The following is a 23,701-nucleotide window of genomic DNA, read 5'->3' as shown; positions in this document are numbered from 1 at the left end:
TTATCGATATCATTGATGAACAGTTGACAATTGCAGTGCGTGCAGTCAGTCATCATTCGTCAAACATGGCGTTTAACACTGGAATGCAGTCACAAAATCTTTGGTCTACCCCATTGCTTGCAAATCCTTTAGGACAGAAAGGACCAAATACTTCACCTGAAGATATTATAAAATATACCCAGTAAGAAATCTTGCTTTTTTTACTTTTTATTTATTTCTTTTTTTTTTCAAGAAATGTCTGAGCATTATATTTTGTTATGTGCTGTCAAAACAAACAATGTGCAATATTGCATGTCATGCTTCTATTCAACATACATTAAATAAGTGGTAGATATGTCAATATTCATTCTATCAGGAAATAAATGATTAGCGACAAAGCTTAAACACACAGTAAGGTAAATAAGTAATGATTTTCTTGTTTTCGTAACATGCAATGGCATGGCTAGCTAGTTCATGCAAGAGATGAAGCTGGTTAGAAAACTTTGCCACAGAGAACCAATTTTGCCAATAAATCAAGAAGAGACGAGAAGATTTTTTTAGAAGTGAATAGTTAGTTGTGAATCCTTTACAAATGTAGATAGAAAAAGGCTGCGACGGACTAGGAGAAATTTTGTCCTAACATGTTTTTAGCACCTTCCACACTAACATTTGGTAACAGTTCCGATTGTTTTATGATTTCAACTAGCACAAAGACTAATTATTGTAGAATTTTGGAAATCATTGTCACACGAAATTTGAAAGTTATTTGTTGAAAAAGAAACTTGAAAATTTCCGTACGCACTTCAGTAAGACTGCAGAATATTAGCTGCTTAGGAGGAACGCGGTTTATAATTTTTTGGTAATGTTTTGTAGTTAGTAATCGGGAAAAGGGTACTAATCTGATATTCGTATCCAGGAGAAATACGTATCCAGGTTGGGCGTTCTTGAAAGGAAAAAGTGTCATGGTGGCGCACATTCCTGCACAAATCTAGTGAAAGCAAAAAAATGCCTATGTTGTTAGGTAGCTAGGTTTAGTTCTCTTAGCCCAAAGAATAATTTTTCATTGTATTTATGCTAATGGAATCTAACCTAACCTCGTAGGCATTCCTCGTCTGACGTCGCAACACAAGGTAGCAAAACTCTTCTGGAGAGAGGAAGACCCCAAAACAAATGACAGCAATTGTGCGTAAGCAATATGGACGCGAACGAATGGAGAAATGCATTGCTTTTAGTAGCAGGAAAAACATTTGGTAACAGTTAGATATAGTGAAAACACGATTCTTCAAATTTACAGGGGAAATGACAGGAAAGTACTGACGGAATTTAGTTCCTGTGGACTTTTGGAAGCTGGGAATAGTGTTTTTTACATTCGTGCAACTTATTTGGCCGCTAAATAATGTCATTTTCGACATTAATGTATCTCCGTTGCACGATAGCTCTTGCTACCATTACCGTCGACTACGTGAATCAAATGTTCCGTGTGTTTGAATATGTAACCCCCTGTCAGTGTAGCAAGCACGCGGTAGTTTGACCAGATGACGTGTGAGCAGTTTTTTTTGTTTTTTTTTAATTTAATTTTTTGTTTGCCTAACCTAACTGAAGGTAACCTAACCTTCCGTGAAAGGTTTGTGGATCAATGTTAGCCTAAAAACCATCATTTTTCGGTTAATAAGTTTTAGTGTAGCAACCACGCGGTAGTTTTACAAGATGATGTGTGAGTGTTTTTTTTTTTTCAATTTAATTTTCTAGGTTTGCCTAACCTAACTGAACCTAACCTAACCTTCCGTGAATAGTTTGTGCAGCATTTTACGGTTAATAAGTTTGGAAACACTGCATATCAGCTGACGATATACAACGTGAGTCAAGATTTGCCCGCCATATAGCAACGACCAATAAATACTTGTAATGTGAAAAATTACACTTTTTTCAGTGAAAAAAACATAATCCCAAGTTGAAAAATGTTCCGCTATGCATATAAGGTAAGTACAAATGTAAATAATTCGGAAATAAATGAGTTAAATGTGTTTTCACTATATCTAACTGGTACCAAAAATTTTTTACGCGCAATAATATAATAGTAATCGGAAAAGTAACACTGGAAAATGGAAGTAGAAGGTACATACTTTCAGGGGATATAAATTTTGTTTGTCTATTTAGAGGAAAAAAGCAGCCCATGTTCTGCAGTGAGACCCGCACTTCTGATGGACAATATATTCTCAGTCGACAAGAGACAGTAAATATCGTAGAAGTGTGGGAATGAATGTAGAAGTAAGTCGGAACCTTAGTATAATGCATTTAGAGACTGTATGTTAATGCTAAGGGCACCAGACCTAACTAACCATGAAAGCATATATTGAACAAAATCTTAAGTAATCGCTAAAACTCCGCGGTATGTGTTAACAGACATACATCGAAATCGAACCATGTAAAAATTGCATTCGTAGCATGATGAAATTGCAATAAAACAAAAGGAACTTGGGCTAATATATGCACACCCATGTACAATCTCATTTCGAGATACTGCTTAAGGTTTTGTCCAATAGGTATATGCTTTCGTGGTTAGGTTAGGCAGATCAGGTTTGGTTCTCATAGTATTAAAATAAAGTCCCTAAATACACTCTACTAAGGTTCAAATGTACTTCTACATTCATTCCCACTAGTCTACAATACTTACTGCCGCTTGTCAACAGAGAATACCTTACCATGCTTGCGTAAGGTAATTTTTAACTTTATTTTTTCAAGAAAATGACTTTTTTTTTCGAATCCAAACAGTGCTCATTACTTTAAGGAAGGTTCAAATTTCGTGTGACAGTGATTTCCAAAATTCTACGATAATTAGTTTTTCTGCTAGAAGAATTTGAAAAAAAGTCATAAAACGATCGGAACCGTTACGGAAACAATCCTCTGTGATAACTTGAAAAGAGACACTTCAATAATGATTAATGTCTTTTTCACTGCAAGGCACTTTGTAGGACACATTCATTTTAACTCCGTCGTTGAACCTGTGAATGTGGATCCTAGATATAGCCATAAAGTGAAGTTTTTATATTTTTACAAACATTGATAATCATTAAATGTATCTAGGGTTCATGAAGTGTAGATACAGATCTTAAGGAACTTCATTCTTAAAAGTCGATTTGGCACACCTCTCACTCTGTACGACTCACAACACTAGCTCTATTATATGTTTGTGCTACACAATTGCAGACAACCTGCAACTAATGATCGAAGAGCGGTGAATGTAAATTAGGGTTGGCATTTTGCCAGGTTTTTATTTTTTTTTTCGAAAAAAACCAGCCTGAGTGGGTTTTTCAGGTTATGTTTATAAATATGTATATTTTATAAATGAAATACATTTTTCCCTGATAGTAATATATTGGAACATTCAATTTTGTATTGTTTTAGTTCACTGAGTCAAGAAGTATTTAATATTTTCTGTTAACATAGTTAAGAACTGACGATCAAGGTCTCACACCTTGAAATGATTAAAGTAAAAAACATATATAACCCGTGCCACAACAGATCATTGATGGCCCAGGCCTACCTACCGACTGTGGGCCGCACTCCCACCTGATCCTACTCTGAGGTGGGAGATCATCCAACCAGTAACGGGGTGATGTGTGGTCAGCACCACAAACCCCCAGTCGTCCTTGTAGGTTTTCATGATGGGGTTACGCTACTCATTCGTAGCTCTCCAATTTAATCATGATGGTGAGTGTTCACCAGTCTCATTCACAGGCCGAAATCTCAGGAGAGACAAACGTGCACATGTCCCATAGCCAGAGCCCGAAGCATGACCGCACAGCCACAGTGCGGGACAAATTATTAAATTATCTAAAATGGCCTACTATGTTCTGAAAAAATTGACCAATAGTTTGATTCTACTCTTGCTGGATGGCATAACAGTTAATAGATATACGAGGTGCATTCGGAAAGTAAGTACCGGAAGGGTGTAAAAAATAAAGTAAAATAGTTTCGAACATTTTTTTACTTGCATTGCATTCTACAGACCTTAAACTACTTTTCTACGTAGTTTCCACCATTGTTCAAGCATTTGTCATAGCGTGGCACTAGTTTTTGTTTCCCATCATCATAGCATGTTCCCGCCTGTTATAAAAGCTATCTATCATTCACGAATTTCTGTGTCGACCGCACGCACCAAATCCACGGTCACAACAGATGGCCGACCGCTTCTTTAAACATCAAGACCCATTCCCCTACCATCCCTTCACTCATTGCACCTTCCCCATAGACCCCACACAGTTGACGGGGGATGTCTACCCGCAAACGTGCACATGTCCCATAGCCAGAGCCCGAAGCATGACCGCACAGCCACAGTGCGGGACAAATTATTAAATTATCTAAAATGGCCTACTATGTTCTGAAAAAATTGACCAATAGTTTGATTCTACTCTTGCTGGATGGCATAACAGTTAATAGATATACGAGGTGCATTCGGAAAGTAAGTACCGGAAGGGTGTAAAAAATAAAGTAAAATAGTTTCGAACATTTTTTTACTTGCATTGCATTCTACAGACCTTAAACTACTTTTCTACGTAGTTTCCACCATTGTTCAAGCATTTGTCATAGCGTGGCACTAGTTTTTGTTTCCCATCATCATAGAATGTTCCCGCCTGTTATAAAAGCTATCTATCATTCACGAATTTCTGTGTCGACCGCACGCACCAAATCCACGGTCACAACAGATGGCCGACCGCTTCTTTAAACATCAAGACCCATTCCCCTACCATCCCTTCACTCATTGCACCTTCCCCATAGACCCCACACAGTTGACGGGGGATGTCTACCGGTTTCATGTTTCGTGTATTGAAAAAACGAATCACAGACCGGACTTCACAGTCGGCGGGCCGATTAATTATCTTGAATATTTCAAACCTTCAGAAAACTACGAAGAAAAAGCATGACCTGCTCCCACAAGTGCCTGTGGCTTACTAACGGATGAAGGACGTCAGCGAGAACTCACACGGTCGCTACATCCGCAATATTTGCAAACGGTACTTACTTTACGAATACGCTTGGTATGATCAGTTCCCAGTGTTGTGCATTTGCAATACTATAATTCTTGATAGCTGTGTTGGTTTAGTCAACCTCCATGGCAGAGTGGTTAGCACAGCACACTGTAATGCCAGGGCTTCCTGGTTTGGACATGGATGTTTGTGTTGGTCCCAATGATAATACAGAGAAAATTGATGTGTGTGAAAATTGAGAAAATAGAAAGAAGGGGATACTACTGCTTAGGAGTATTACTTTTATTACAAATGTAAAAAGAACTAGACAGACGACCCAGGTTTGAATCTTGGGGTGGTTGATTTAAGGTCTGAATTTTTCCGGGCCTTGTCCCTGCATAAAGCAGCTCCGGAACTCACCCAGACTCAAATCAATGGGTCCTGGGGGTAAAGGAGCCAGACTTTGGTTGTGATCACATCATCTCCAAAATTGGAAAGATCAAGAATATGTCGGACCCTACCCCCATATCCCCTGAATGTGCCTTCATGGCATGGTGCTATATGCATGGGGAACTTTACCTTTACCTACTCTACAACATACAGTAGTTGCACACACACACACACACTTTAAAATCTGCTTCAATACAGTTTGTTTTTTCCATTATTTTTATGGATGTTTCAAGCTTAAAAATCTCCTCTGTGTTATAACCATGCCAAAATTATAAGGCTGACATATTTAATTGTCTGATTTCATCGAAATGGAATACTGTATCCATCCTCCAAAATATCTGGTTGCTATGAAACTAACAGTTCCCATGGACAAAACATTAGTGGCCCCATTTGGATTCCAACATACATATGCACTATATTGTTAAAAAATTATTTGTCACGCCATAGCTTAAGAAATGCCCTAAAATATTTAAGTCTCTTTTCTTAATGTCCAAAAATGTAGTTTTGGCCAGATATTTGAAAGTGGCATCAGAATTTGGAGCTACCTCAGAATATGAAAAATAAATTTTTCATCCACCATTTTGAAATGCTTTCAACAAATGCAAAATAAAATCATTCCCTGGGTGTACCTATTTGCAACATGAATTTCAACTTTAAAAAAACTAAATTTGCTACGAATATCATGTTCTCAAAATTGGTGACTTTCCCCACGTAAACCACACACTATATATATCAGAGTTTTTATTAAAAACCTCAATCTCAAATAATGTCCTAATGTAGCTGAGACTTGGTTTTCTGCATAACTTTAAGCTCTCACAAGGCATGTTAAATAGTCCATCATCTTTAAACATGGTGACATATTTTTCTCAAATACAATGTGACAACAGGCCTTTAAGATACCTTGTAACTCTAAATATTGCAACTTTTACATTTATGGCAAAATGTATGTTTGCGATTTTACCACCACCCCTCTCCTGAACTATGAAACATATTTTTAAAAGTGTTACTGCAGGCCGACGGATTATCTACAATGACTGAGTTTAGTTCCTTATACTCTGAAAATGCATTGGAGACAGTTTTTGTGAAAAAGAGCATGGTATGAAGCGTGCATGCAACATGAGGAAAATCAGTTTTTCATTCATCATCTTGAAACACATTGTTCAATTTCACTCACATGTAATACCATTGTAGTCTGTCAAGTTTTCTAGCTGCAGAAACATGTTGTCAAGGTCACTAAATAGATGACTTGTCTTTCTTTGCCCATCCACCCCTGCTATGCTCCTCCTAAATCGTGCATTATGTTCCGATAATTTTATTGTGACTTTACAATGCAAGTACTGTCACATAGCTCCTGCAAGTTTTATGCAGAAAGCTCGAAATTGTAGTCTATAAAAAGGTTTGTAAATGTCAAAAATGGTCAGAATATGAAAATATGTGTATGCATTGTATTTACTTGAGTACCCCACACCCCCTATTTTTAAGAAAAAATTAAAGTGTGGTAGAGTATGAGAGTGCTCAACTTCTTGGGTATAGAGCTCCTAACCACAAATAGCATTTATCCTACATGGACAAGCAACCCATTACGTTCAATCAGTGCACTGAACTGGAGGGAGGGAGAGATCACTGTCTCAGTTCAAGGCATTGGAGAGAAAACAGAACATTTGCACACATACTAAATTTTGAGAAATGAAATGAATTATTTGAAAAGTGTTTGATTTAAGTATACCTCAGGTAACTCTATTGTTTGATTGGTACTAATTTACTATTCCACAAACAGATTTTGAATGGGGAAAACTGGGCTGTTCCCACCTGGGTCAACCCTGATGTAAATCGCCATATTCTTAGACACTAACTATTCAATATTTCATTACTGGCAGTTGGGGATGGGTGCAGGTGAACGAAGGGGGTGGTTCCCTCTGTCTCTTTATAAATTTAGTGACTGATTAACTTCTTTTCCTAAGGCTGGACAATTTGGCCCAAGTTCTAATTGTTAAATTTTCATGTCACACAGGCATTTTGTACATTTGATTTCTAAGTACGGTTGAAACCGTTTATAGCGACATCACTTGTAACGACATATTGGGCATAATGGCGATTATATTTTAAAAAATCTCTTAGTACGACATTGCTTATTACGACATATCGCATGAAACGACATATTTTTATCACATTTCCGGAGAAATGTATCGGCTATAACGTCAAATGTTGATTTGTTTTTTACGTTTTTTGGGATTGCTGACAACAATGTAAAGCTTATTTTCAAACTCTTGTTTTCAGTAGATTGTAGATTTCAAATCAGCTTGTCTTTTAAATAGTCAAAAGAAGCATCGCCGTCAAGATGTCGCCAAAGAAAAGGAAAGTGTTTAATATTGTAGAAAAGGCACACATAATAAGGCGATTAGAAAATGGGGAAACAAACATCAGCATTGCGAAGGAATTGGGTGTATCACACTCAACGATTTTTACAATTTGGAAGGACATAGAGAAAATACAGTCTCTTTTCGAACAAAGTTCTCTAAAAATCAAGCAGGCAAGATCATCTGAGCACAGAGACATTGGAGGAGCTTTACTTAGATGGTTTAAGCAGCAAAGAACAAGTAATGTGCTGATCAATGGACCTATTCTGCAAGTGAAAGCCAGTGAAATTGCACGTTGGTTGGGCAATCCATTCTTCAATTGTTCTTCCTCTTGGATACAACGTTTCTGAGCTCGCCATGATATTGTTGCCGGGAAAATTTGTGGCGAAGCTTCCGGTGTACCTGATTTCGTAACAGACGAGTTGATATGTTCAATGCAGATGAAACTGGCTTGTTTTACAATATGACCCTAGAAAAAACACTCAAATTTAAAGGTGAACCATGTTCGGGTGGGAAAATGTCTAAGACAAGAATCACAGTTATGGTTGTTGCAAATATGACAGGATCATGTAAAGAAAAACTTTTGGTGATTGGCAAATCGAGAAAACCAAGATGTTTTAAAAACATTCACTCCCTACCTGTAGTTTATGAAAACAATGCAAAGTCTTGGATGACATCAAAAATTTTCAGCTGAAATCAAAGAAACTAAAAATTCTTCTCCTGGTTGATAACTGCCCTGCTCATCCAGTAGTCTACAATCTGCAGTGCATAAAGCTTGTTTTTACCTCCAAACGTCACTTCAGTTTTACAACCTATGGACCAGGGAGTTATAAAATCTCTTAAAATGCAGCACAGGAAACTTCAAGTGATGAACATGTTACAGAGAATCGAAGAAGGTAAAGATTTCATCGTTCTGGATGCAATTTTAATGATATCGGAAGCGTGGGAAAATGTCACTCAAAGGACCATTGCCAATTGTTTAAAACATGCAGGTTTCAGAGATCTTTCTTCATCATCCCACGGTGAGGGCGACACGTTTTCAACAACTGATGGTGCTGATAATGAAGATGAGGAGGATGACATTCCTCTGGCGCGATTAGTTCAAGAACTTGGTCCATCTTTGTCAACATGTGAAGTAGAGGACTTTGCCGAGGTAGACAACAACATAAACGTGTGCGCCTCAGCGAGTGAAGAAGAAAATGTAGCTGACATCCAAAGCCAACACAAGACTGACGAAAATGAAAACAAACAAGAACAGTAGTTTGTTGTGCCATCACTTAACAAAACTCTCAGTGCAGTGACAACTTTACAAAAATTTCTTATTTTCAAAGAAGAGTTTAATACAAATGACAGTAATGAGTTTTTCTTGTATACAGAAGGTTGTTCGGGATCTCTGGTGATGATTTTGAAAGTCGCTGACGGCGCTGTTATCAACGTCAGTCCGTCCAAACGGTGCATGCTGAGTAACGTCAATACCGAGAACGCGTGTGCAGTGTTGTGCCATTTATCTACAACGATGCCGAAGAAAATTGAACCATACTGGGAGGGCTACATAACAGCTCTTTCCGATGCTAAATATAGCTATTCGGCAATCAAAGGAATGTGCAAGAAGCGTGGTTTTGTGATATCGAAGAACGGGATCGGTGCGGTATTGAACAAAAAAGGCAAAGGCCGACTGGGCCTAATTCCACAGGGTAAGAAACAGGCAAATCCACGAGCAGCTACGAGTCGTACACCGGACATAGTGAGAAAAGTGAAGGCCCTTGTGTCAGGTGGTAACCCTGCCCCCCAAAGGAGTATCGCACGTAAGTTGGGAATGTCTGTGTCAACAGTGAACACCATAATCAAGAAGGACCTGCAACTAGAAATGCGGCATAAGTGGCGAGTTCACAAGCTGTTGCCTCGTCACATTGCGGAACGTCGCACGAACGCCAGAAAGCTCTATGAGACCTATCTTGCAGGGGAGAGATGGAAAAATGTGGTGACATTAGACGAAGCATATGTCTACCTTAGTGACTGTCACAAACCCCGCGCGATTTACTACCACCCTCGCGACAAAAACAATCATCAAACATTGTATCGAGGATGCCAGGAAAGTTTTCCACGGGGATTCATGATCATCGCTGGATACTGCTATAATGGCAAGCTAGCAATTCGCCGTGTAGCTAATAATGTGAAGGTGAACTCCACGTACTATCAGGATGAGGTTTTAACACCCATTTATAACATAGATATCCCGGCACTGTATGGGGGAGCCAAAAACCAGGTCTGGGTGCACCAAGATAAAGCATGCAGCCATACCTCCCGTTCGACTCGTCTGTTCTTACAGCGAATGGAGGTGGAAACTGGTATCCGTGCAATTCCTTACAGCGACATACAGGTCAAGGCGCCAGATGGGTCACCTATGGACTTCTGTGCATTTGGACTCCTAAAACGGGCCTTAGGAAAGAGACGTCCACGCACTCTCAATGGCATCTGGAAAGCCTGTCAGGAGGAGTGGGAAAAGTTGGACATGATAACTCTTCGGAAAAGTCTGTTGCAATGGAAATTACGTTGTTGGGCTATAGCGCTGAATGCAGGTATTCCAATTGAGCATGATCGTTGGTGGCGACATGGGTTTTCATGAACTTATCACCCTTCCAACATTGTCCTCAGAGATCCCGAACGACCTTCTGTATACGCATTGCTTGCATTGTAGAATTATTTTCTTGTAGTTTACGGTTATTACAAGCATAAGAAAACAGTTTTTCGTTGTGACGTTTCAGGAGAACACATGCTCCCTTCATCAGACATTTATTTATATTTTAAATAAAGATAGTTATAATAATGGTTAGCAATTTTTTAAACAAAAAGAATCCGTTATATAATGGATGTTGTCAATGTTACATTGTTGTAATATAGCAACCTAACTGTGAAAAGATAAAAAAAATTGATCACATTATTTCTTATTTAAAATTATGAATCCCAAATATCATCAGGTATTTCAAAGTCGTCATTGTTTTCACAAAGTTTCTTGATGTTTTCTGTTACATTAAATTTTAAAGATGGTGGCTTACTCCATTTGTGAAAAAGAAAACTCCATACTGGATCTATGTTATTTGGTATTTAGTGATATTTGGGATTCATAATTTTAAATAAGAAATAATGTGATCAAAAAATTTTATAACTGTATCTTTAGTCAAAATATAAATAAATGTCTGATGAAGGGAGCGTGTGTCCTACTGAAATGTCACAATGAAAAACTGTTTTCTTATGCTTGTAATAACCACAAACTACAAGAAAATAATGAGATGTTGAAACGAATGCATCGTCAAATGCAAAATGCGTACGCACATCTTAAGTGCAAAAAGCAAACAAAGATAACTGATTACATGAAGTAGAACAGTATACTGTAGTACAGTAGCGTGGAAATTAATCTGAACAAGATGCATACTTTTCCAGGTATACAATAATCTTAAAATACATTGCAGTTGTAAGCTTTAGTTTCACTTCTTTTTTTAAAAATAACTGCACACTTTCTCTCGATAATGCCCTGTGCTATGAACAACGATCCATTTTTACTCAATAGTTCATTGTTGAAGACCTGAAGTGGAGTCTATTGTTGAAGTACCATACGTTAACAAGGGCAGAAAGCATTTTCTCCTTGGTTGAACAATCCACTGTTGACATCCTTCTTTTGCAGATAGACCATAAATTTTCAATTGGATTTAAATCAGGTGAGTTTCCTGGCCAGGAGAGTACTTGTACATTGTTATTATCAAAGAACTCCTTGACTTTTCGAGATGTATGACATTTTGCTAGGTCCTTTTGGAAAACACCAGCAGGAAAATATTTCTTGAGATGAGGTATGACTTTTTGTCGCAGTACGTCAATATACTGTTCATCATCCCCTTAACAGGAACTATTGGTCCAGGCCCTTCAGATGTCAAACAACCTCAGAACATTATTTTCGGGGGCTGTTTTGGTGTTTGTTTCATTTGTTCTGGTGAAAGTTTTTAACATTTTCCTTTACGAGCGAAAGAAACCTTGTGACCATGCACTTCAAAATGGCATTCATCCAAAAAAATGCACTTTCTTCCAGTCACTCACGGTCCAGTCCCGATGATGTTTTGCCCACGTTACACGCTTTTTACACATTTTTTTTTGTAAGCAAGTGTTTTTCCAATGGCGTACAAGCTTTTCGTCCACATTCAAGCAGTCTGCGACGCACTGTTGTAACGTGGACGTCCACTCCACTTGACAATAAATCACATGTTAAATCAACAGCAGTCAGTCTGGGGTTCTGTTTGCTTTTTCTAATAAGAATTCGGTCATCCTGCAACAAAATCTTTTGTTTGCGACCACATTTTCCCTTTCTTTGAAGCTCGATGGATCCAGTCTCTCGGTATTGTTTCAAAATTGAATTATTATCAATCGAACACCACATTCTGTAGCAATTTGTCTCTGTGTCATTGAAGTATGCTGTGATAATGCAACAATTTTTGACCGTTTGCATGTTGTTGTATCCTTTTGGGTAGCAGCCGAAATGAGAACCACTCACACAAAAAAACTTACCTTCCGCTTGGCACATAACTTGAAACACAACTGACTCTTCGTCTGTCGAGGATAACAAAATACTTCAACAATAGACTCCACTTGGGGTCTTCAACAATGAACTATTGAGTAAAAATGGATCATTGTTCATAGCATAGGGCATTATCGAGAGAGAATGTGCAGTAAAAAAAAAAAAAGCTTAAAACTGCAACGTATTTTAAGATTATTGTATACCTGGAAAAGTATGCATCTTGTTCGGATTAATTTGCTCGCCACTGTAGTATGTGTTACTGTATTGGATTTTAAAGTGAAAACAACTGATTAAAAAAATTAAACAACACTGTCTTAGCTGTTATTGTAGAAAACCAGAAAATTCAATTCCGATAATGTGTCATTTTTTCTAAAGTACAGAAGTGGAATAATAGTGTATTCATTATTGAAGTTTTGTGGTTATGTAATGTGTGTTGGATTTTTCTAATGTGTAAGATACAGTACATCACATTTGTACAACATTGTAAAAAGAAAACAGGAGAAAGTGTAGGCCTTCGTAATTTACAGTATTGCATTTATTGTAGGAGGATACATACAGTAATTTATGTATAGAGTACTGTACTCTTTTTTCATTTTTGTAAATGACTATTATAGCACATACAGCAAGTTTAAAACATAAAACTTACGGATTTGAAATGTTTAGGGAAAAAATGGTTTGTGCGACTATCGGCTATAACGACCGTAAATTGGCGGTCCGTTCGGAGTCGTTAAAACCAGTTTCGACTGTATATCTATTAAAACAGGGTCTAATCTTCAGAGTTGTCATCATCGGCATATATATAGCTCACGTAAGGGGGAGGGGGTTCAAATTTTGGTTCAATTAGGTTTCCTATATTTCATATGTGAAAATCTGGGACACTACTGACTGGTAGCTTGTAAGAGTGTGTGGAGGGGCTGGACCCGATAAAGTTATATGTATGTACAACATAATTGTCATTTTCATCACACGTTGTGTGGGAACTTTATTTGAAAACTGCGGACTGAACAGATAGGCACCCAAGCACTGACTCTTTATAGTAAGCATTATCTCTGTTACTTCACATTAGATTATAATGGTAATTGTTTAATTGTTTTTGTGTTAGTACAATCAGTAGCTAAGATAGCAATAGGCAAATTGTCCATCACTATTTCATTCTTTCTTGTTCTGCATCCTATGCAAGGATGTCCTCTGCTCATTGCACAAGTTACAACAATACTTGCATTTCATCACCTTTCAATTTTATATATAAAAAAAAAACAATCTTCTGGGGGTCATACACTCAATTATATCAAGGGATTATACCAAATTTCAGATGAAAATACTATATATTTAACAAAGGATCACTAAACATTTTATATCTTTGTGCATTACTAATCAACTATCTTTTGTTCCTTTAGGTCTCCAGTCACTACAGGAACGTCGGTGCTGGGTATAGTTTCCAAAGATGGGGTTGTGATTGCGGCTGATACGTTGGGGTCGTATGGATCATTGGCGAGATTTCGAAACTGTTCGAGAGTGATGAAAGTAAATAAAAACATCATCCTAGGTGCTGGCGGAGACTATGCAGACTTCCAGTATTTGAAGGATATTATTGAACAGAAAATGTGAGTGTTGACAATCCGCAGAACAGTTTTATTGTAGATGTTCATGATTAGACCGAGAAGAATATTAAAGACTGTTAATGCACCTGTTCTCTGTGTTGTGTATGTATACATGTCCTCCTATAAAGAAAAAGCTCTTGTTTGAAGTATTTGTGAGACCTTTAAAATTTTCTCCCACCTACGTACATCAATAGAGTATTTCTCAGCATTTTATTTCAAATCTTCCTGTGTTTTGATGTTATTGTTATGATATATTGAGCTAATCGTATTCAATTCAAAATGATGTGCCATCTTGGTAGCCAAGTGCATTAACTGTTATCACCACCAAAGATAATGAGTTAGAATCCCTGCCCGAGCTTTGATGTTTAATGTTATTTATTATTTCATCCGTGATCATTTATCATCATTAACCTGATGTAGAAAACAATCATTAAACAACTTTGAAAAATTATGTTTACAAGACAATACTCATATTTATATTTGCAAATCATTCAAAAAAAATTACAACTGTGAATCTTTTATTTTATGTTTATCATAGCTTTTCCACCTTTGTAGGTTAATTGCAGCAATAAAAGAATAAACCTTCGAGAGTAAGGTTTTAAGTTGTACATTCAACATGGTTCGCCACAAAAGCAACTGTATGTACAATTAAATGTTGTTTCAGGCAAGATGTAAGTTAGAATACCAGTGGAACAATGATATTGAGAAATGGCACTTGTTCATATTTTATGCAAATTGTTTATTGGTTGATAGCCCTTTAAACGTTGTTCCCACAATTAATCATTCTTCAAAATTATCTGTACAAAAAAATTAGTGTATCCTCTGTTTAAAAAAATATGTTTTGTGTAATATCATATAAGTACGAAATACAATCTTGATGGCTCACTGATAGAACATACGGTTATAATTTAATTTCAACTGTAACCAATCTCTGTGCCAGATTATGCAGAGGATATTGTAGACATTTCTTCTGAGGTTACTGCAAATTAATAAAGTAAAATTTCTAACACATTCAAGATTCATGAAGTCAAACATGACATTTCTTGAATATTATTTTTATTCACAGAGCATGAAAACTTTACAGTGCTGTTTTTCATATAGTTTTCTTTATTTTTCTGAAAACAGAATTGATGAGGAGTGCTTGGATGATGGGTTTATTCTGAAACCAAAATCTTTGTATTGCTGGCTGACTCGAGTGCTCTATAATCGCCGTTCGAGGTTTGATCCATTCTGGAATAATTTTATTGTTGGAGGCATTGAGGATGGGAAACCGTAAGTCTTATTATTATTTCATTATACATTAACTTACAAAAGTTAAGAACATTCCTGATCTAATGTGATCACCATGATGTGTGAAATACTTTGTTAGTTTCATGAAAATAGGGTAAGAGAAATTATGGAATTTGGTAGGGCAGAACAGCACACAATAACAAATCAAATTGATTTGGCAAACCTGTTAGTCAAAAAAAAATTAGCTGCCTTTCTGTGACCAAACTTGTTTAATTGTCTCAAATTTTAACTTTTATAGCGATTTTGCAGAGTGATTTGTTGAGACGGGAGCATAGTTCATAATATGCAATTATCATGCATATACTGTACATAGTACATTTCCTGTTTTATTTACAGGAACAGCTACTTACGAGAGATAACTTCGCTGAATGTAATGGGAGATTTTTGTTGAAGAGTTTGTAAAATAGTAAAGAACCAGATTATTACAGAATGAGAATTCATGAGTTGACTCTTGTTTTGCAGATTTTTGGGAACTGTTGATCTCAGAGGTACAGCGTATGAAGACAAGCACATAGCTACAGGGTATGGTGCCTACATAGCATTGCCACTTATGAGAGAAGCCATTGAGAAAAATTCCGAGATGAGTACAGAGAGAGCCAAGAGCTTGCTAGTGGATTGCCTTGAAATATTGTATTATCGAGATGCAAGATCTTTTCCTAAGGTCAGAATGTTATTTATGTTAAATTATATTTTAAACACAACATTGTTGATAATTTTGCTCATTTCTCTACATTTCCGCAGTATTTTGTAAGGAGTTAACAGTTAATGGTAGTATCTTACTATCAGATATGAGGGTCAATCAAAAAGTTTGTTGTACTAGCATGAAAGAAATATCATATTGAATACAGAGAACACTTCTTGTATTTACATGAAAGTGCACTACGAAAACTACTTTTCTACATAATCACCAAGTCTGTTCAAACATTTGTCATGATGTGACACGATTTTCTCTATACCTTCTTCAAAGAATTCCCATCCAACTTTCGATAATCATTCTTGCGTCGCAGTTATATCTTCCTTAGTGGAATGATTTCGCCACTTTGGAAGTTCATCTTTCATAGACCCAAAGACATGAAAATCACAGTTCAATGAGGTCTGGACTATTAACATGTTCAATATTGTCCCTAGTCGTCGCAGTTGATGGTCTTCCTTGCTGCCAATATTCATGTGCCCATTCTCAAACAACGCACACTATTTTGTGATCGCCTGGTGTGAAATTGCTCTATCATCACTTCATGCCATGGCGACGAATCTCAGTAGGATTACACCTTCTTGCCCACAGAAAACAAGCCACCTTGTGCACTTCCAGTTTGGATGCCACTTGCAGCTGACGTGACATGTTCACTGATATTGTTCGATCCCTAACAGCCATGGCACAGCCATTACTCCACCGTTTCAAGGAAACTGTGAGCAGCGTTGCCAACCACATTCATCAAAATTTCTGTTTCAGACAAAATGTGATGGGTAAGTGCAACTTGTTTTTTGACTGTCCCTCATATATGATATGACGTAAAGAGTGTAATATTAGCAACTATAACAAGTTTTATTCATGTTCTTCCTGAAGGAACATCCACGCAGTTAGTTGATAGTTAAGCTAATTTAATGTTGATATTGTATACAGGCATAGCAGATGAATTTGCATATATTTAACATTGCATAATTACCTATATTCATTCTTTTCCTTACAAGAACTTGAATAATTTTTCTTCTTGCAGTATGAGATTGCCACTCTTACAAAAGATGGAGTTGAAGTGGAAGGCCCGTTGGAACTTACATCTCACTGGGAAGTGGCTCACATGATAGTAAGTTTTATTTTGATATTTTACTGTTTGTAGTAGTTTGTTTTTTGTATAAAGGATCTTCTAGAAAATTAAAAAGTTCATCAAAAAAGCCCCAATTGTGTGTGGAAATATTTGTGGCTAAAAGTCAAAATTATTTTCATTCAAAAACTTCAAACAATACTCACAAGCGACAGCAGGAAGTTAGATGCTTGTTGCATTCTATTTATTACAAGGCACATTTCCAAATTATCCGTTGGAAGATGCATGCCGATTATGCCTGAACAATGTCTTGTGTTGCGAAAATGACCTTTCCACATCTCACATTGTCAGAGGTGCGTATTTGAAGCGAGAGATGTCGTGCACACTTACACCATCATTATCATCTAAATGCTCACTCTGCAGAACTTGATCTACTTTATACAGTTTTTGGTACCCTATGTCTTTTATCAGCAGATTTCTGAAATTGTCCCTAAGCACTTTCATGCGTGTCCCTGATAATTGAATTTCCTTGCTCTAACATCCTTCATTGTGTTGCAAAGCATTTGTGTGGAAGTTTTCAGTTTATCTATCACGCCACACAAAAAGCTTAGATTAGTAGACAGGAACCCTAAATCATTTTGTAAACATGAATCTTTCAGTAAATCTTCAAGTATCGCAATGGACAATGTATTAGTTTTGTCACTTATTCGCAACACAGCAGAAGCTTCAAAATTATTTGTCGTTGAGTCCTGAATAGTATAGTAATTTCAAATTTTCCACGTGTTTCTTTTATTTTATGCATTAACTACAAAATACACAAAGAATTCGGGAACTTTAGTTTGCCTGGAATGTCTAAAATATGTGAGTTTTATGTGTTAAAGGCAAAATTATGCATATTGAAGATTATGTTGCAACCATATGGTTAGCACTCCTACCGAGTTTGGCAGACTTGCAAAGGAATAGAAAAAATATGTTTTTACCTAAAAATCCACTCCATAGTATTATCAATACAGGTTATTGTATTGTACAGAAACATTAGTAATAATATGTCTCTTCCATGGAAAATTCAGTAGTTACAGTTCTTTTGTATGTGTGTATTGGTAGCTACCTCAGTAGCTGAGTACATTGAGCAATTAATTCACGATTTGACTACAGAGTGTTAACAACTCAAGTCCTGGCCTGGATGTGAGTTTTCCCTTGTGAATGCCTCTCTACCAGTTTCAGGTAATCAGCATTTCACCCTCATCATCATCATGATTAGCTAGAAGTGACAGAAATACAACACAGAATAAGAAAAATATAATTTATATACTAGTAGGATTTAATAAAAGTTGGACTCCCTCTCTTTGTGTTTTTCTAAAAGGTGGATCTTCCCCAAAAGTTTAGGGAGAATAAATGTGAAGGAATGAAATTTCAGTTTTACAGTAATTCTTAGCAATTGTCTACGATGATTGTAATGATGAAAAAACAGAAAAGGAATGTACCTGCAGCAGTAAAATCATTGTCGTTGGAACTTGTTGTATTGTTGCTTGGTGCATTTCTGTTGTTTTTTTTTCCTCGATTGCCGCTAATTAATTATTAATAATAATTGTCTGAAATTAATAGAACAAACTAAAAACAGCTTCGCAGAAACCGTGAGTACTAAGTTTCTCTTTAATTATTTATTACTGCATCTCTCATTTTGTACAATATGAAATTGAATTTTAATGTAAAAGAAAAAAAAATTGAGGACTAGAGGGAATTGGATGTTGGGTTTTGTAAGGGACCAACTACTGTGAGGGAACAAATTCAAACCTGCAATTGTCAGTTCGATATTTCTTAATGAGTTGCATTCCTAAAAATGAACTGGAACTTCGATTTGTCAGAATAAAGAGGTACTGTGCACCAGGATGTGAATTAATGTAGGAATATGCGAGTAATCCCCCCTTCCCCTCCCAAGATCAAAACTTTTCTGGCAACAAAAATACATTTTTGTCAGTCCTGCCCAAATAATACAATACTTGAACTTGTAACACAAATTTTGCCATCACATTTTCAAATGTAAACTTGTTCAAAAAGCAAGAACTGTTTTGAACTGACATAAGTTATTGGTGCAATTGTTGACGACATGTCTATTTTCAAATCTAACAGACTGTACACGGATCATCATCGCGAATTATGTACTTAATGATATTTTCAGTATTTATTATGTTGGCAAATATAGATTCAATTTAGGGGTGTAAGGGGTGACCTTCCACGTAGTACACCCAAATGTCAACCTCACTTCCACATTAGTACACCCTGGACTGAAGACTAACGAGGCTCTGGCGACTGGCCCCATGGCCAGTATAATTTTGTTTGTATTGTCTTGTTCTTTTGTCCTTATGTGTGCTGAGTGCCCCTTTACAGCCTCAGCTTTTAACGAAAGTCAGAACATTTTAATATTTTATGATTTTAGTTCTGCAACGATAGAGTTGTTATTTGTAACGATAAGGGGCTGGACCCCGTATAATGTGACGGGTGCAAAATAGCCTTAGTGCTGACATACCCACAATTTTAAACTCAAATTCAAATTCAAATAGATTCAATTTAATGTAAGATTCCAAAATCCACACCATGGGAAAGCTGATGAATGTTTTTGGAATATGGTACATAAAGATCCGACAATTTAATTTAAGTGTGGGTTGCATAATGAAGAAAGTAGAACCCTGATGCTACATTCCCAAATTATACATTATTCTGCATTATATATCCAATTTTCATATTCCCAGTAGAGCAAAATGCTATAAAAGAGGGACTCAGCCTGTACATTGTTTATGAGAGGTGTGTCATTTCAAATCATACGATTTTAGTTGAACTGAAGTTCAAGTTTAGTACAAAAAATGGGTTTTTCATAAATCTTACTTTCTTGATAGAATGAAAAATAAGAGGGTCGTTCAAGTCAAACTGGAACTTCGATTTTTCAGAATAACAGAATACACTCAGACTTCTATAACAGATTTTACTTGTAAGAGATGAATGTCTACTATTACTGCATGGAGCACTAAAATCGCAGGCAATGTGAGTTACTTGTTAAACAAGATGACAGAGTAGCCTGTGAGTGCAAACATTGAACGGTATGTTGTGATGAATTTCCTGTGCATATAACGAAAGAGAATTCCATTTTAGTAAAGTGAGAACAGATTTTATACTTTTTTGAATTTGCTTCACAAAGTTGAGGCCCTGATAAGCTACTTTTAACTGATTTTACACAGGAAAATCCTGATGTAAAATACAGTTGTACCTTTAGTTGTCTTGGTAAAGACACATGATGTAACCTTATTCATAAGAACAATTGTTTGCAATTATTAAAAATATGACACTGTTAGGGATTACTTACATGATTAGCTATCTTTCTGTTAAGTCTCTTATATTAATCGTAACCAAATGACTAAATAACCCGTTCAAGAGCTCTCAACAGTAATTTAAAAACCAAAACCAAAACTACTTCTTCATGTTGGTAGAAAAAAAATTGAATTTTCAAATTGTGTAGTTTTGAAGAAACAATAATGGTAACAATAAATATGTTTTGTCATTCCAGTACGTCATACCTCCTTATGTATATAAATGAACAAAAAAAAAAGAGAGAACTGAAATATCATGTGTAGTTTTGAGGAAATGATGCGGTAATTGCTGATGCGTGGAGGTGGTATGACATGTATACTGCTCGTCCTCCAAGAGGTTAAAGATGTCTTTATGTCAGTGGAAGAAAATCCTGGACGAGGTGACTTTAAGCCCTCTGCGGTCGTTCCTGTAAACATTCATTGAGTTGAAAGCTTGGTCCTTAATAATCAGTGGGTAACATGTCTCTAACTTGCAGAACAGATGATTTTTCTGTGGGAAAAATAATGTTCTAAAAAACAAGCCTGGTTTCATCACTTAAGGTGTTGTGTTTGTGCAAGTTAATGCATATTTGCATACTGCCCACTACATGATTTGCTTGGCTGGGAGTTACTGCCACACACTCCTTACAGCAATTTTCACCTGTTTGGACCCTTAAAAGAGTTCCTCTGAGGCCAGAATTTAACAGTGACAAAGAGGTAAAGCAAGCAGCCTGCTTGTGGCTCTGGCATGCTGAGAAATTTTTCTATGCTGCTGATATCCAAGGACTAGCAAAATGCTGGATAACTTCATTAGTGTAAAAGGCTGGGGGGGGGGGGTTATATCGAGAAATATAAGTATTTTATATACTTTCAAATTTGTTCTGTTATTCTGATATATCAAAGATCTCGGTTTGACTTGTATATATATGTACAAAGAACTGAAAAGAACATTGGAGCATGAAATCAGGGTTTCATGTTTATGAAATAGATCGTACTAATTATTAGAACTGTATAACTGAATGTAGCATTCGTAAATGACAGGCCCTGAACTCATTCAGCCAACACCTTGCACCTTAACTACTTGATGTAAATTGACTTAGAATTACAAAGAAGAGTAAAATACATAAAAGTGTGTGTTGAACTCTTCAGTTCCAAGCAAATTTTAAAGCAATTAATATCGGTAAAGGTTACAGAGATTTGACACCACTTGACAGACAAGTGTGATTCACAAACATGTTGAAACGTAGTGTTTTGAAACTGCCATATCCCTGAGTAATGTAAAAAACTAAGTGATGGTCAGCGTCTAGCATTTAGATAAGATGCCACCAGCTTTCTCCAGCCTTTAAAAAGTTTCAAGAACTCAGCTCATCAGGATAACTTACACCACATGCAGAACAAATTGATTGTCAATGCTGTGAGGAGCTTCATTTGCCAGGTTGCAGTATGGTACTGTAGATAAGATAATATTTTATGTTCAGTACGGAAAATAGTTGATATTGAGATTTGAATATGAAAGTGCATGAATGAGTAGTTCTCCGATACAAGTGCATTAATTTTTATTTTTTTATTTCAGAAATGAAGAGAGGGGTTCCATCATCTTTCCTCACCATCATTTACTGATCCTTTAAAAGGGAAAAATTGTTTTTCTTTTGTATATTTCAAAGTTTGGATGTTGTAACTTAAAAGTTCATCTGAATTTACGAAATTTAAATAAATTAGAATTTTGAAACAATTACATTTGCTTTCTTTCAACACTAGTTAATCAACAGAGAATGTATGTCCTGAAAATGGTACAGCTTCATAGTCTTCTATTCACTTTGTTGTGAGTACCATATTGAGTTGACATTTAGTATTAATTTTTTTTAAAAAAAATAATAAATTTTCTGAATCTTGTGGTCATTAGTTACGTAAATATGCATAGTACTGTAGTAATAATGAATAAGCTGACCTCCATATCAAGAGTGGTTAGCACAGCTTGCCACGATGCCAGGGAGGGGTGATTTAATACCAGCTGAGTTAATTAAATATGGTGGAAATTCATTAACACGTCAAATTCATAAATTAATTTGTGAGAGCAGCTTTTCAGCCTTAATACAGCAATATTACATGTTACATAGTTACATATTACAGGGTATCCAAAACCACAGTATTGGACAAGAGAGCATTTCAAAATATTTAGCAAACATAACCTAAAACTACTAGAATTTTAAAAATGCATTAAAAAATATACAATTGTTATATTTCAACTATATAACTATAAAAGAGTTCTTAAATAATTATCCTTGCATATGAAGTTGAAATTGTTTTAACAACGTTATCAATATCTATCTCACAGTATTCGAATTATAACTGTTTGTTAGATACAGAACATAATTGTTATTTTTGTATTTCTTATCGAGACATAATTTTGCTATTTCCTCTCAAATTGTATGATTTCACCTTAAGCCATATCATACGAAGGAGTTTTGGTACCATATATTTTCCTTCCCAAGATTCCTTCCATATAAGATAAAATTCGCTTTTCAGCTCTGACATCAAGTCTGTCTATTTCTAGGTTATTCAGCAGGTTATCATACTCATAATAGTATTTGAATAGCTTGAATTTGTAATATATAAATGTGATAAATCTGTTTTGTATTTTTTCTATTGATTGTTTCATCTTAGCACTACATGCGTAATACCAAATCGGAATATTGTATTCCACTATAGGTCTGACAAAAGTTGTAAACATTAAAATTAGAAATTGTAAGTTGTTTGAACAACTCCATTTTTTTATAATATAGGTACATTGCTTTCTTGCTTTATTTATGATGTGATTAATATAGTCTTCAAATTTTAAGCTTCTGTCCAAAATAATGCCCAGATTTTTCATGGATTTCACATGTTTGATGATATTATTACTGATAAAATAATTAAAAATTTTGAAGTTTCCTTTCCTAGAGAATGTGAGCACAGATGATTTTAATGAATTGGTTTGCATTACCCCATTAAACTGAGTTAATATCATCCTGAAGTTTCTCATGAGAAATATTATTAACAATTTGTAAATATAATTTAATGTCGTCGGCGTATGCAAGATATTTTGCATGTTTTATAACATGTTCAATATCATTCAAAGATATATTGAATAGTAAGGGCCCTAAGGGTGACCCTTGAGGAACACCTCTTGACACATTTCCAGGGATGGAGAAACTAGACTTAAATTTTACTCTGAAAGTTCGCTGAGTCAAGAAACTCTTAAACCAGGAACACTACAAAGGAGCACACCCATAGTTTGCCAGTTTAGTTAACAGAATTGAATGGTTGACACTGTCAAAAGCTTTGGAGAGGTCTAAGGAGATTACATCTGTTTGTTTACTGTTGGCAAAAGACTGAGTAAGGTCTGAGAGCAG

The 23,701-nt window shown here is 36.1% G+C and overlaps 1 protein-coding gene across 1 annotated transcript; it reads left to right on the top strand.

Annotated features, from left to right (window-relative positions):
- The first annotated feature begins 54 nt into the window (after positions 1-54).
- On the top strand, positions 55-22,040 carry Prosbeta7 (proteasome subunit beta type-4). The gene is made up of 6 exons (XM_083121103.1): positions 55-181; positions 13,715-13,921; positions 15,044-15,190; positions 15,671-15,869; positions 16,924-17,010; positions 21,883-22,040. The coding sequence occupies exons 1-6, from the start codon at positions 66-68 to the stop codon at positions 21,886-21,888; spliced, it is 762 nt and encodes a 253-aa protein (XP_082977229.1). The 5' UTR covers positions 55-65; the 3' UTR covers positions 21,889-22,040.
- Positions 22,041-23,701: the final 1,661 nt, after the last annotated feature.

Source organism: Lepisma saccharinum, chromosome 1 (assembly GCF_977018435.1).
Source record: "Lepisma saccharinum chromosome 1, izLepSacc3.1, whole genome shotgun sequence".
Lineage (NCBI taxonomy): Eukaryota > Metazoa > Arthropoda > Insecta > Zygentoma > Lepismatidae > Lepisma > Lepisma saccharinum.
This window is presented reverse-complemented; position numbering and strand designations above follow the sequence as displayed.